General features: G+C 43.0%; 1 protein-coding gene across 1 annotated transcript; it reads right to left on the bottom strand.

The window, feature by feature from the left end:
- Positions 1 to 329: 329 nt before the first annotated feature.
- LOC136458164 (homeobox protein knotted-1-like 1) lies at positions 330 to 7297 on the bottom strand. Its single transcript, XM_066458151.1, has 5 exons — positions 6843 to 7297; positions 6619 to 6729; positions 6305 to 6452; positions 942 to 1192; positions 330 to 852 (listed from the first exon to the last, which is right to left on the bottom strand). The coding sequence occupies exons 1-5, from the start codon at positions 7026 to 7028 to the stop codon at positions 664 to 666; spliced, it is 885 nt and encodes a 294-aa protein (XP_066314248.1). The 5' UTR covers positions 7029 to 7297; the 3' UTR covers positions 330 to 663.
- Positions 7298 to 12891: the final 5594 nt, after the last annotated feature.

The following is a 12891-nucleotide window of genomic DNA, read 5'->3' as shown; positions in this document are numbered from 1 at the left end:
GAACGTGATAGATCACCTCGATCGTCTGTCCAAGCCATAAATTGATGATGTCTTTATAGTAGCAAAACTTAGCGTCAGGTTATCATACCCTGTTATGCGTTTTCCCCCTACTCCACAACTGATATAACGATTGTTTTCCTGTAACTGCCGGTTCAGTTCTGCCTGCCTGAAATTTGCAACTAAAAAGTCAATCCAATATGTACAACAGCACATGATTCTGAAACAACGAACGTTGTTTTTAATGAACCACTCTTATTGATAATCGCTAAACATCGGAAGGCCATAATAACGAAAAAATAAAATAAAATGTAGACATAAACAGTATGATGAAAGCGCAGAAGTAAATTTACCTTTTATAAGCCCTTCAGCCTATCTCACAATTAAATTGGGTAGCGAGTATTACAAATCCATGAGCCAATACGTGAAACTACTAATTAAATGCTTTTGCAGGTCTCCTCAATTCGCCCATACATACAGTTTGTTTTGATACGATGGCACCATATACACATGATCTTGTAAAATAATGGGGCAACTGACTAATCTGATCAACCTGAGCCCAACAGATTAATTTATTGTCAGTTTTGACCGGGCAGATCGTCACTTCACATGCCAGGTCTTACTACTGATTGAGTTGGCCAATTGTCGTCCCAAGTGGCATTTGATTCAGGGTCCAATTGTGCCTGTATCGAAGTAGAGTGTCGTCCCAGAAGATCCACCAGCAACACCCTCCATGAGCGCGAACCGCATGTCCTCCGATGGCTTCCAATGCCTCTTCCTCTGGTTAATGAACCAATTGTTGATCTGCTTTGGGTCGAGACCGGTCATCGCTGCAAGCCTCACCTTATCTTCCTCCTGTCAGAAGCACAACATCGGATTATATATCAGACAATGGTTACAGCGCACCAGGTTCAGGTTGTTTGGTGAAAATGTTTGGCACCTACCGTAGGATAAGGCCAGCGGTAGTGCGTGTTCCACCACTCTAGTAATACTGTCCGTGCATCCTTCGGTAGCTTCCCTTTCTTCCGCTTCTTCAGGAACTCCGAACGAAGACGGCTGAGGCATCCACTGTACTTCTTAAGAAGCATTTCCTTGAGTTCGTGGTCAGCTAAGCGAGAGCTATGTTCTTGCCCTATGTCTGCCACATCAGTGTCCCCTGAGCATTGCTCATCCTCAGACGACCCCATCATGTCATCTGGGAAGCAAGGATCAAGTCAGCAATAAATCACTTACAAGTAGTCTAGGCATCCACATATCATGTTTTGCAAACAAGCTGAGTAGAAGGAACTGAAACAAACACATGTTAGAGATGTTCCCATGTAATAACGCCTAGTAACATTTCCCAACATAGGAATCCTTTGCCTATACAGTCTATAATTTTGGGAGTTACACACTAGGGAACTACTGGTACTTGTTCATGCAGTCATTGCATGAAAATATGGACGTGCATCATATCCATCAGTTCTGGTAAATCCACGACAATTAGCATGTGTCAACATAGTTTCCTCATCTCTGAAACATGATTGGAGGCCAAAAAGAAAGAAAGAAAAATAGAATAAACATGTCCTTTGATGACATGTAGATTAGCAAATAAACAATGAGTACCTTCAGAAATGATTTTCTTTATAAACCAATGTCCCTCTAAAGTCATCTTTGACATTTCAGTAATACATGTGTCATATTCTTTATCGCATAGAAACAGACACAAGATATTAGCTTTTGGGCCTTCGGCTGGTAGCAATATAAGGTCAGACAGAACAAAGGCCTTGTTAAGCATTAAGCTTCCAGATGATTTTGGGATGGCACATAAGTCCATTCTATAGAAGCTGTCACGTGACCCTGTACAAAAACCTTCCATGTAGAATAAACATGTTTCCATCAAAATAACTGCTAAACTGGATAGCAAAACTGTTTTTCAACAAATATCTAGCTTTAACAAGATCTGATCTAAATAGTCCGTAACATAATTTGTCAACCTAAACTCAAACTGTCACATACTAATACCAGCTTTGGACCACCAATGGTCCACCTTGAAGTTCTCAACATCCCAAAACTGAATGTTGCTTCTAACAGACAAATATGAGAAGACCTATTTCCATATCAAACACTTTTTCATTGGGAGAATTATGCAAAATCTTGCAGATCTGATTGTGCAACTACCAGATCTTCTTCGAGTACTTCATTACATGATCATCCACCGTAGCACAAAAACTACAAATAAAATTTTTCCCTGTCCCACCAAAAAAGCGCATTTTGAATTATTCATTGTTTATTTTTCCTTGCATCCCACTCAACTAGAATCCATAAACTACTACTTTAGAAATCCAGTATTGAGTTTTTTTTTTCAAAAAAAGAAGAATAGGCCCTATGGTCCTACCTTTTGTCACTACCAGAAAAGTTATTATTATTATATGGCATGACCAATAATGCATAGGATGGTAGCATTTCCAGATCTTATTTTCCAGAAGCGCATATCAAGATTCACAATTAAAAATGGACAGAACTGGTAAAAGTTAAACAGGCTTGTTTGACTCAAATCACTCAAGTGAGAGAAAGACAAAACATTTACTACCCAAGCACCCGGAAGTCACCATCTCCGGCAGTCACCATCTGAGTTCATATGGCACAAACTCCAACCATATTTCATAATTTCCTACGAGCCAAGAGCCCAAGATAATCTTCCAGTCAAAACACGTCTGCCTACACTGTTTCAGTGTATTTTTTTAGATGATGGAAGAGTATTCCAGGAAACACATACGACACACTAGGAAGTTTGATTAAAAACCAAATCCGAAACATATGATCTTTTTGCAAACCATTCTTCCCTCAATGAAATTGTGTTGTAAACTTGCCACAGCAGTACATCATCTATCACCTCCTGTGGGCCTAGATTGATTGAAATATGTTATCTATACAGACATGGTTGTTGTTGGTATTGGCTCTGTAGAGCTATTAACTTATTAGTAATTTATTCTTGAGATCTACAAGCCAATAGCTGACTTTCTTACACAAAGATTCATAACAGGATTGACCCCTATAAGAAAAATCCCTATATAGCCCATTGGAACAAAGGATTGCAACTTGGAACCCTATGAAACTCCATATAAATTCTGGAGGAAATCTAACATCAGGATGGACCTCATTGAAATTTTATTCCCCCTCCTCTCTATTTGAATTCCTGTATTGCATCAAAAATGATTGTTGGGAACTTTCCCAGAGAGAGAGAGAGAGAGAAGGTTTACATGTTATATTTCTTCCAAAGTTCCTCCGGATTGAGACAGCCTGCGTGAATATTGTAGGATCCTAATATGTTCAATAATTTGTTCCTATGGGCCACATAGGTAAAAATACTAGGATCCAAATCCTACAACATTCCTCCACAAGTCTTATGTTCTAAATGAGTTCTGGTTATTTTTGAAGAACTTTATATTGTATTCATCTACTATATATATATCAAAATATGCTACAAGCTCATACAATTTTTATATGATGTATAAGCTTTTTTTTATCAAGATCAAATTTCTAAACATGTTGTAACAAAGGAAGGATGCACCTATCAACATGATCTAGCCATAAAACCGACGTCATCTAGCTGCAAACACACATGAGTATGTTGCGCTCAAGTGGGAGAAGTAGAAGACAACTGCAAAATTCACCAAGGCCATGAGTTTTCCCCAAGAGATAGGACTTAAACCTTCACCTATTTTCATTTCCTTCTCATTGGACAAATCACTGATCCTTGATGAACTACTCATACAACTCAGACACAAACTCTCATGCATGCACATGCATCTGAAACTAGTACTTGCTAAACAAAGATTAATTCCATTAGACATATATTGTTGGAGGTTTTATGAGAAATTCATGTAGTGAACATTATGACATATAAATATAACAATTGCAGATGGATCATAGAACAATGATATAGCATTTGTGAGGGGGAATACGGTCAAAGTTCGAAGGGTAAAGTCAAAGTTTCCAATTATTTTTACAAGATCAAGTACATGCAAGCAACATCTTTTTTTTTATTATTTCGTATAAACGAAGTTCAGTACCTGTCACAAATGTACAAGATAAGATGGGAAGTAGGTTTACAGTGCATAAGTTTGTATCTTTATAGATACACTGAAAGGACATTTTATAACCTTTTTTTTTTTTAAATAGAAACACACATACTGTGACTACACAAATTTAATTATAGCTATGGAAAACAAAACTCTTGTTATTTGCACCTATTTGACATTATTTGATGGATAACCTTTGTGCATTAATCAGTGTGATCTAAGATTGATCACGAGACAACTGCGCCTTACGCAGATCGGGTCTGCCACTGCAAATACCTGAATACATGATTTGGTTAGTTTTTTCAGACCATATGGTGGTACAATTTCATCATTTGTGAGATGATTTTTTTTGGGGGGGTGGCGCGCAGGAAAGAGTACACAAAATTTCACTCTTTCACAGAGGACGAAAATTTCAAAAACCTCAAGCATGTCAACAAGTTGTGGATCAGCCCTAGCCACCCCATATTCGTTTTCTAAGGGCCATCAGGCACATGCATGCACAAAATATTGAGTTATCTTGGATGATTGCCGTGTATGTCTGTGGTTGACCATAGGCTAAAAATGCAGGGTATACATCCCCCATTACCGAAAAAGAAAATCAATTGTTCGCTTGAACTTATTAGCCGTACCGTTTCAGCGAAATAACAGTGTTTTTCTCTCACAACAAATTAGCATCAACATCAGCCGTTTTTCCAGCCAGCCGAACTAGGCCAATATCATCAGATAAATGGGTACCACGAGGTCTTGTCAAGTCAAAGCATAGCATTGCCTGTTATTACTTATAAAATATTGCTACCAAGAACCCGAACCAACCAATCGAGTGACATGCACACAATACATTATCTTTATTTATTATGCTGCCTGTAAGCTGTAGCTCTTCTGACGTTCTGAGCAAGGATTTGACAGGGAATTATTAAAGCGTCTTATTAGTCCAATATATACATATTTCACTTTTTGCCTCGAGAGAATTTCACTTTAGAAACAAGCAACTTGATTTTCTTTATAATAGTATAATTTTTTTATTCTGTGCACCTTCGTACAATCTTTCCCCTTGTTGGCATTGCACTAATAATACACACTAACAGATAATACGGCTCTTAGGTTTATCATTAAAAATGTATTCCTTCCATACATCATCACGAAACACGTCTGTTTAAAGGCTCTATCTGTGTTTTGGACTCCAAATGATCCGTTTATGGTTTTCTATATGAAGAATAATAACTTCCCACCGTACCTATGTACAGATTAGAGATCTATACATCGACCAAAGTACAAACATCTAAACAGATGGACAGTAGGATTCAAGTCCTGGTGGATGGAGTCATGCACCCAAGACTCCACCACACTAATGATCCGTTTATATTAAGGTAGAAAAAACTCTTGTTGTACTAGTAGGAGAGAGAACTGATCTTGTCTACCTCCATAAAATAGTGAATCTATATAAAACTGTTGGGTAGATTATCTTAGTCATAAAATGATTAACACTAATATCCTAGCACTCTCCCATAGTGCAATTGTATGGGGAAAACCTAAATGCCTGCATTTTTTCCCCTTCTCCGGGGCAGAAGTCTTTAAAGAAAAGAAGAGGGGAAATGTCGCCACGGTAATAAGATAAGCTAAAACCCGGCACCACTAGAAATTTACCACTACCGTGACGATATGATAAGTCTTGTCAAAGTAAATCAAGCGAATCCGTAAGAGATCTCCGCACGAGTATCTCACAAAGATATTTCTCCACGCAGTTCACCTGCACTAGTCCTCTGGTAGTATAAACGCAGGCAGCAGGGCAGACCAAGATTCTGCCATCGGCCGGGAAGGCCATGGCAAACCAATCCAAGAAAGGTCACTCCCTCTCAAGTTCCATCACACGGCCTAGGCTATAGCTACTAAAACCTATGAGAGAGAGAAGGGGGCAGGAAGAAAGAGGAGGAAGGCTACAACCTTGACAAAACCCTACACAAGCAAGCACCCTCCCAATGCTTTTTACCCTAGCACTGACACCCCTGTACCCCATTTGCATGGACACGATTTGACCCTTCAGTAAGCAAGAACACACGCACACGCATGCACGTGAAAACTTTCAGAGGCTTGCGTCTTTTGATACACACACGGGAACAAAATGAATGCTCACGCACAAAACCAGCGTGCAACGCGACGTAGCGTCCGGAATATTTGCGTTTATTCGGCATAGAAAACTTGTGCCGGGACATGTTGAGATGCGTGCGTGGGTTTGATTTCCTCACCGGAGTGCGTGGTGGTCGCCGCCGGCGAGCTGCCGCCGCTGCAGAGGTTGCTGAGCTGCGCCTGGATGCTGCTCAGGAACGACGCGGCCTCGTCGAACGGCCGCGACAGCTCCTCCTTGTAGCGCACCAGCACCCGGCAGTAGGAGTCCTGGAATCACAAGCACGCCAGAGAGCGCGTGCACATGTAATAACAGACGATTAGGAACAAGTAATCCGCTGCAATTATATATATGTTCTCGTCTAATTACCCCTTTATTTATCTAGTATTTAGATAACATAGATAGATTATACACGACGGTGACCCAAGAGCAGACCATGAACTCGTCGAGCTCGGGATCGACGCCGATCTCCCCGGCGCCGGCACCGGGGCGCCTCTCCCGGCTGACCTCCTCCAGCAGCGACGCCACCTGCGGAGGCGCTCCCACCTTGAAAACAAGAAACCGCGCGGATCATCGATCATATTCTTGGCATGCACAGCACAGCACAGCACAGGTAGCCCGCAATCAAGAAGATCCCTGCACGTAGACGTCGCACGCACCTTGCGGCACTCGATGTAGGCGGAGAGGAGGGAGGGGTAGCGAGGGTGGCTGGAGATCTGCGCCTTCATGAGCTCCGTCAGATCCGACGGTGAGGGGCCGCCCACGCCGACGCCGGCGACGGACGCCTCGCTCGCCGCGCCGCCGACCCGCGAGATCCCCGGGTGGATGCTGTACAGATCCTCCATGGAGCCGAGCGGCTGCTACCAGTACATCACAACTATGCACGGCGGCAGCTGCTGCTGTGTGCGCACAAGTGGTATTCTAGTACGCCACTGTAGTGAGTGAATGATCCTCGTGTGGTGCTGGGCTTCCAAGAAAGTGAGGGGGGCAGGAAGCCAGAGGCTTATGGGGAATTGATAGCAGCTGCTTGCACTGCAGATGGAGAAGCTGCAGGTGCTGCTGCAGCAGCAGGAAAAGCTTGTGATATCTGCAGACGGCCCCAGGAGAGAGAGAGAGAGAGAGAGAGAGAGAGAGTTGGGGATGGGAAAGGGAGGGTGGAGGTGGAGTATTCTATGTGGAAAAGGAGAAGGCTGGGAGGAGGGGTGAGGGAGTATTTCAGTATTTGACTGTTCTTCTCTTGGATACAGATCGGGAAGGTTGTTATCGTCTTATTGATTTGTTAATTCGCGTGCTTGGACCCTTGTGTGTTCCGGGATTTGGAAGGATGCCCCCTCTAGAAGGATGGAGCTGATCGTCTCTCAAATTGAATTTAGTTCTCCTCCCAAGGGTATGTTATCTCCCCCAACAGACAATTCTTTTGCAACTTTTTATCATTATTATTAGTTTCGGTCATAATTTTATATTAGAATAAAGAAAACATGTTGTATCCCATATTAGATTAGATGGATATCTTATTTTGGAAGAATAATTGAGGCAAGAGCCCCGCATATAAGAATTATATTACATATATAGCGCCAAGGATAAGCAGATAAAGCGAAGGTGAAATTGTCATTAGTTCGACTTTTTTATAATTACCAGTAAACATGCTAATATATTGATACGAGACTATTATTTATTATGCTACTAACACTACGAGTGTGGCTGCACGACAGAGCCGCGCAAGGGCACAACGGCTACGACGAGGCGGCTTGAACCGGCGGCACGGCGGTCACGGTAGCATGTGTATGTGGTGTCACTAGCCATGACCAAGTAGTCTAGGCTAACGGCGTGACGACCATCATGTGGACCTGGTCAGCAATGCGAGGTGACACGATGGGGTGGCACAACGCCCCATGCAAGCGCGGCTTTAGTGGTGGCTGATCGGGTACGGCTCTTGCGATGATGTGGACATGGTCCGACAGCTGCAGTTGAACGGGCGGGCAACCTTGACGGTGCCCTTGGTGATCGAGAAGAGTGATGTGCATGAAAAAGACCTCATTGTGGTATCGATGTGTGCAACGATGCAATGGTTGGTGGAAGGCAAGAAGTAGCTGGACCTCACGAGTGTTCTTTGTTCTCGTTTTTTATGAATATTAGAATTTTTTCTCTCTCATTATAATGCGGAGATATATTTATCAGTTAATGATAGAGCATAAAAAAAGGAACAAAAAGTACTCCAAATTGATAAAACTAGAAAAAAAAACTTGAAACGGAGGGCACTTGGAAGAACAAAAGAAAAAAAAACACAGAAAGAAAGACACAGACGGAAAGAAAAAAAACAAAAAACAAACTGACAAAAATAGAAAAAAAAACAGAAGCACAAAAACAGAAACATGACTGCGTTATCTAAAAAAAGAAACGGAACCGGGAAATGCCGGCACGTGTATGTCAGGCGGAAAATTCTAATGCTCTTTCTTGATTGATTCAATTTAGAGCTCTGCCTTGGTCGATTGATCTTTTCTTGCTCGTCCTTTTCTTTTCCGGTTTGAACTTCAACTTTACACAATTAAAATTATTTTAAGAGATAGGGCAAATTATTTTTAAAGATGGGCACACCTAACACCCGCCTCCATAAATAGTGAAGGAGGCTATAAGAAAATGTCCGTATCCAAAATCATTTACGAAGTCGGGTGTTCTAGGATGACAGTTTCTGACGTCCGTCTCATACGTCCTTAGTAAATCGATTTTGAGAGACGGACATCTTAGAACAACCACCTCTGTTAATCAATAATTTTAGTCGTTCTAAGTGTTCATCTCCTAAAATCGATTTATGGAGACGACGGAGGTCTTAAAATGTCCGTTTCTATAAATAGTTGCATTGGAAAATAATTTATAATTTTTTCATATGAACTCAGATGATGATGAACTTTATATAAAAATTATAGCTCTCGGCGCGATCTACAACTTTGTACCTGAAAAGTTTTTGAACTAAAATAGTTTAGGATCCCAAAATATTGTTGTAAGTTAATTTGAAGTTTAAAAGTATCAAACAATTTCAAATGTTGACATGGTCTATACGAAAACTATAGTTCTCAACACAGTCTACAACTTTGTAGTTGAAAAATATTTTATTTAGAGTAGTTTAGAGTCCCAAACCGGTGAGGTGCTCCCACTGCCTGACCACTTCTAGTACTACCTCCTGGACCTGCCTTTTGGGATCCAGAACGTAGCGGCTGGTATCGACGTCCCCTCACTGCGCACCTTCCTCGAGATCCGACGACATCGACTGCTACGCCCCGCCACACATGTGTTACCACATAGACGGCGAGTGTGGTAGAACCACCTGAAATAACACGTTTTTAGAGGCATTCGTCTTCCACTAGACACTAAGCACCTCGAAAGTGAGCTACATCGGACAATTCCGTCGAGCACACCCCAAGGAAGAACTCGAAACAATCCATGTTTTACATCTATGATCTAATAATGAGTACAAGCTTACAATACTTAGTCCATTTCATACAACAAGAGTTTTTGGAAATTATTTATTACAATACCAGAGTTCAGAGTGCGATAATTAAACAGTGGAATGAAAATAAACATCTAGCAGAAATAATACATGGATCCGTCTGTGGCCACCAGAAGAATCCTCCACACAAGAGCTACTCCTCAAGCTGCACCTGTAACATGGGTAAAATAAACCCTGAGTACATAATGTACTCATAAGACTTACCCGACTAGTGGAAATAGTTTCCCGACTCTCAAGGATATGATAGGCAATATGGGTTGGCTGTTTTCTTTTTGTTTATGGAAAGCCTTACTAATAGTTCATCCTTACAGTCAAGTTTTATTAGCAGTCATGATTACTTCATTAGCTAACCATTCTAGGTAAGCACATATTCTACTTTCAAGCAAGGGTTAAGCAATCAGAATCATTTCACCATCTTTCATCTTCCAGTTCTTACTACGGTGCTAGACCATAGCCAAGTCGTACCGTTTGATGGAAACAGTGATTCACGAACCAATGTATCCCAGCTGAGTATCCTGAAACACATGCCCTGCTTGCGCCCTAGGCACAAGCAAGACTAACCCATTCCACTCCTCTCATGGGGTCTAGGTCCCCATCCTCCAAGCCCCCACACTTGAGACCCAGTCTCAACATGGTGCTTAGACCTCCACCTTTTCCTGCCTCCAATCAGTCGATCCGAAAAGAGCCGAAACCTACGACAAGAGCATAACGAGCCTTCCCAGTCCCATAAGTAAGTATGTGCTCAGGATAATAAGTCTGTGACCTGGCTACCATCCACAACAACGGACGGTCCTTAATCGACATGAACAGGGAAAATAGTGTAACCAACCGAAGCCCCATTGATCGTGGGACACAACCTGTTGCACCCACCAATATCCATACCATATCGCTATCTGGTCTCCATTTTCTTTTCAACATTTTATTATGAGAGTAATAATAATAATTACCTATTGTGAGTAACGGTAGGTTACTCACGCTATAGAAAACCTAAGCATAACAGCTACTCGAACCTGCACTAGTAAGACTCTTAGGACAGGTATATCTATGCATGTGGTTTTTATAAAATTCCTGTAACGTAAATGCACATAACATATATAAACAGTGATTATAAAAAGAAGGGGTTATGCACCGAGGCTTGCCTTGGGCAGGCGCGGTGTTAGTTGAGTCAGTTAGTGGTGGCTCCGGGACCTCCTCTTACACAAGAATCCCCTCCTCATACTCCTCAACGATCTCCTTGAACTCATGATTGCCGGTGGTCACGATCTCCGCCAACTTGTTTTCTACATGCATGAGATGATGATGCAACACTTAGCATTTAGGCAACAACAACTCTTAGACTAAGAATACGCATACTAAACTACTAAGCTAGCTCTAATGACCAAGGTGCTAAGCTAACTATCATCTTTACGAAGCAAAGTGCTGGGTTCAACTAACAAACACCTAGCTTTACAAATGAAGGATATATCTTTATTTATATTGATGATTTAATGTATATTGAAACAAAGAGCATTTAACTACCCTAATGCTTAGTCTATTCTAAAGCCACAAAAATTACAGTGAGCACATAATAATACAATGAAACTACTATAAAAATTCAATGACTAAAGCTATCACCAATTTACCATAAAAATTCCTATAATAATTAACTTAATATTATTAAGCATCATCAATTGATTTAATAGCCCCTAATGTCAACATATATAAACATAAACTAAATACACCAATAGATAGAGCACAATTTTAGGAACCTAACAAAATTTGTATCATAATTTTTGGACACCTACATGATTTTATATTAATTACCACACCACGCGCAAGGCACTTTTGCGGCCAGCACCCTAGATTCTTCCCAAACTGCACCAGAGTTCTATCACTATTCCTATCACTCACAGCTACTCTTGCTTAACACCCAAAATTCTAGAAATTTCCCCATGCACACCCCTCGACGACCCTACGCGTGGTGACGCGGCGAGCGGCGGCATGGAGAAGCTACGCCGGCCACCAGAGGTCCACTCTGGCCCGTCGGTCGGGCCAACACTCATCTAGGGTTTCAACTACCAACACCTAGCAGCGACGTGGGGCTGCGGGACGAGCTGGAGATGGCTACGGTGGCACGTGGCTAGCCACGACAGTGGCGCGGCCGCCCTGATCTAGAGCTGCTACGGTCCCAACCAGCTACCGTGAGAGCATCAAGGGACTACCATAAGCCAAGCCACAATGAGGGTTGGAGTAGAGAGCGATGGAGGGAGGCCGGCCATGTGCGGCCGAACCATGCGGTGGCCTACCGTGGTGGCAAGGTCGCGTCAGCAGCGGAGTAGAGGCGATAGCGACTGGACTTGGGTGCACATGGCTAAGAGGAGAGCAAGGTGAATGTAGTGGCGCAAGTAATTGGACCTGGGTGGAGGAATGGAGGTCTGCCCTCGGTCATGGTTGAGGCATGGCCTTAATAGCATGTTGATGGAAAGGAGCCAAATTGGCGCTTGGCCGTGGTGTCATCATGGCTGTGCAGGGTCGAGCAGCGAGAAGATGGGATGACGAAGGTGTAGATGGGCGGAATTGAGTAGAGGTGGGCTCTTTGGCTCGCATGTGGGCGTGGCTCAATGACGGCAAAGAGATAAGAAACAGAGAGAGGGTGGTGGGGTATGGCCGGTGGCTCAACGTGTGCGCGCCTTGGCTGGATGTGGTTGGCGTGACCATGGAGACCCACGTCTAGGCACTAGCATACGGGCACGCACGTTCGCAACCGGTGTGGCCCACGCGCTGTAGTGCCATTAATGGCATGGCAACGGCAAGCACGGCCACGTGCGTGCGGCATCCAACCAGGCTAGAGATGCAGCGTAAGGATGACACGATGGCAGTGACAGCGGCTATGTTGCGACACACTATGGGCTAGCAGCGCAGCAGCTACACGAGATAGGGGTAGCTCCACACGGTCGTGCAAGCAGCAACAGCGGCCCCACACCACAGCGCCCCCGATGGACCGAACGGCCGGCAAGGCTAGCTGAGCATGAACAGCACGTGGGCATGCTCAAGACGCACCGATGCGACAACATCGTGCCCCACCGCGCCCACTCAGGGAAACAGGCTGAGGATGTGCTTGCATGGTTTTTAAAGCTCCCACGACGACTAAACTGTTGCTACAAAAGCTAAACGGTCTTAGCTACACTCAAGATGGTATATGAGACTACCAAATCGAGCTATAA

The sequence above is a fragment of the Miscanthus floridulus genome, chromosome 6 (genome assembly GCF_019320115.1).
Source record: "Miscanthus floridulus cultivar M001 chromosome 6, ASM1932011v1, whole genome shotgun sequence".
Taxonomy (NCBI): Eukaryota; Viridiplantae; Streptophyta; class Magnoliopsida; order Poales; family Poaceae; genus Miscanthus; species Miscanthus floridulus.
This window is presented reverse-complemented; position numbering and strand designations above follow the sequence as displayed.

Bases quoted from the DNA above. Each gene is read 5' to 3' on its own strand.
- LOC136458164 (XM_066458151.1), bottom strand. From the start codon at position 7,028: ATGGAGGATCTGTACAGCATCCACCCGGGGATCTCGCGGGTCGGCGGC. The intron at 1,193-6,304 runs GTGAGGAAATCA...CTTGCTTCCCAG, and splicing joins GGCGACCACCACGCACTCCG to ATGACATGATGGGGTCGTCT. The intron at 853-941 runs GTAGGTGCCAAA...TGCTTCTGACAG, and splicing joins ACCGCTGGCCTTATCCTACG to GAGGAAGATAAGGTGAGGCT.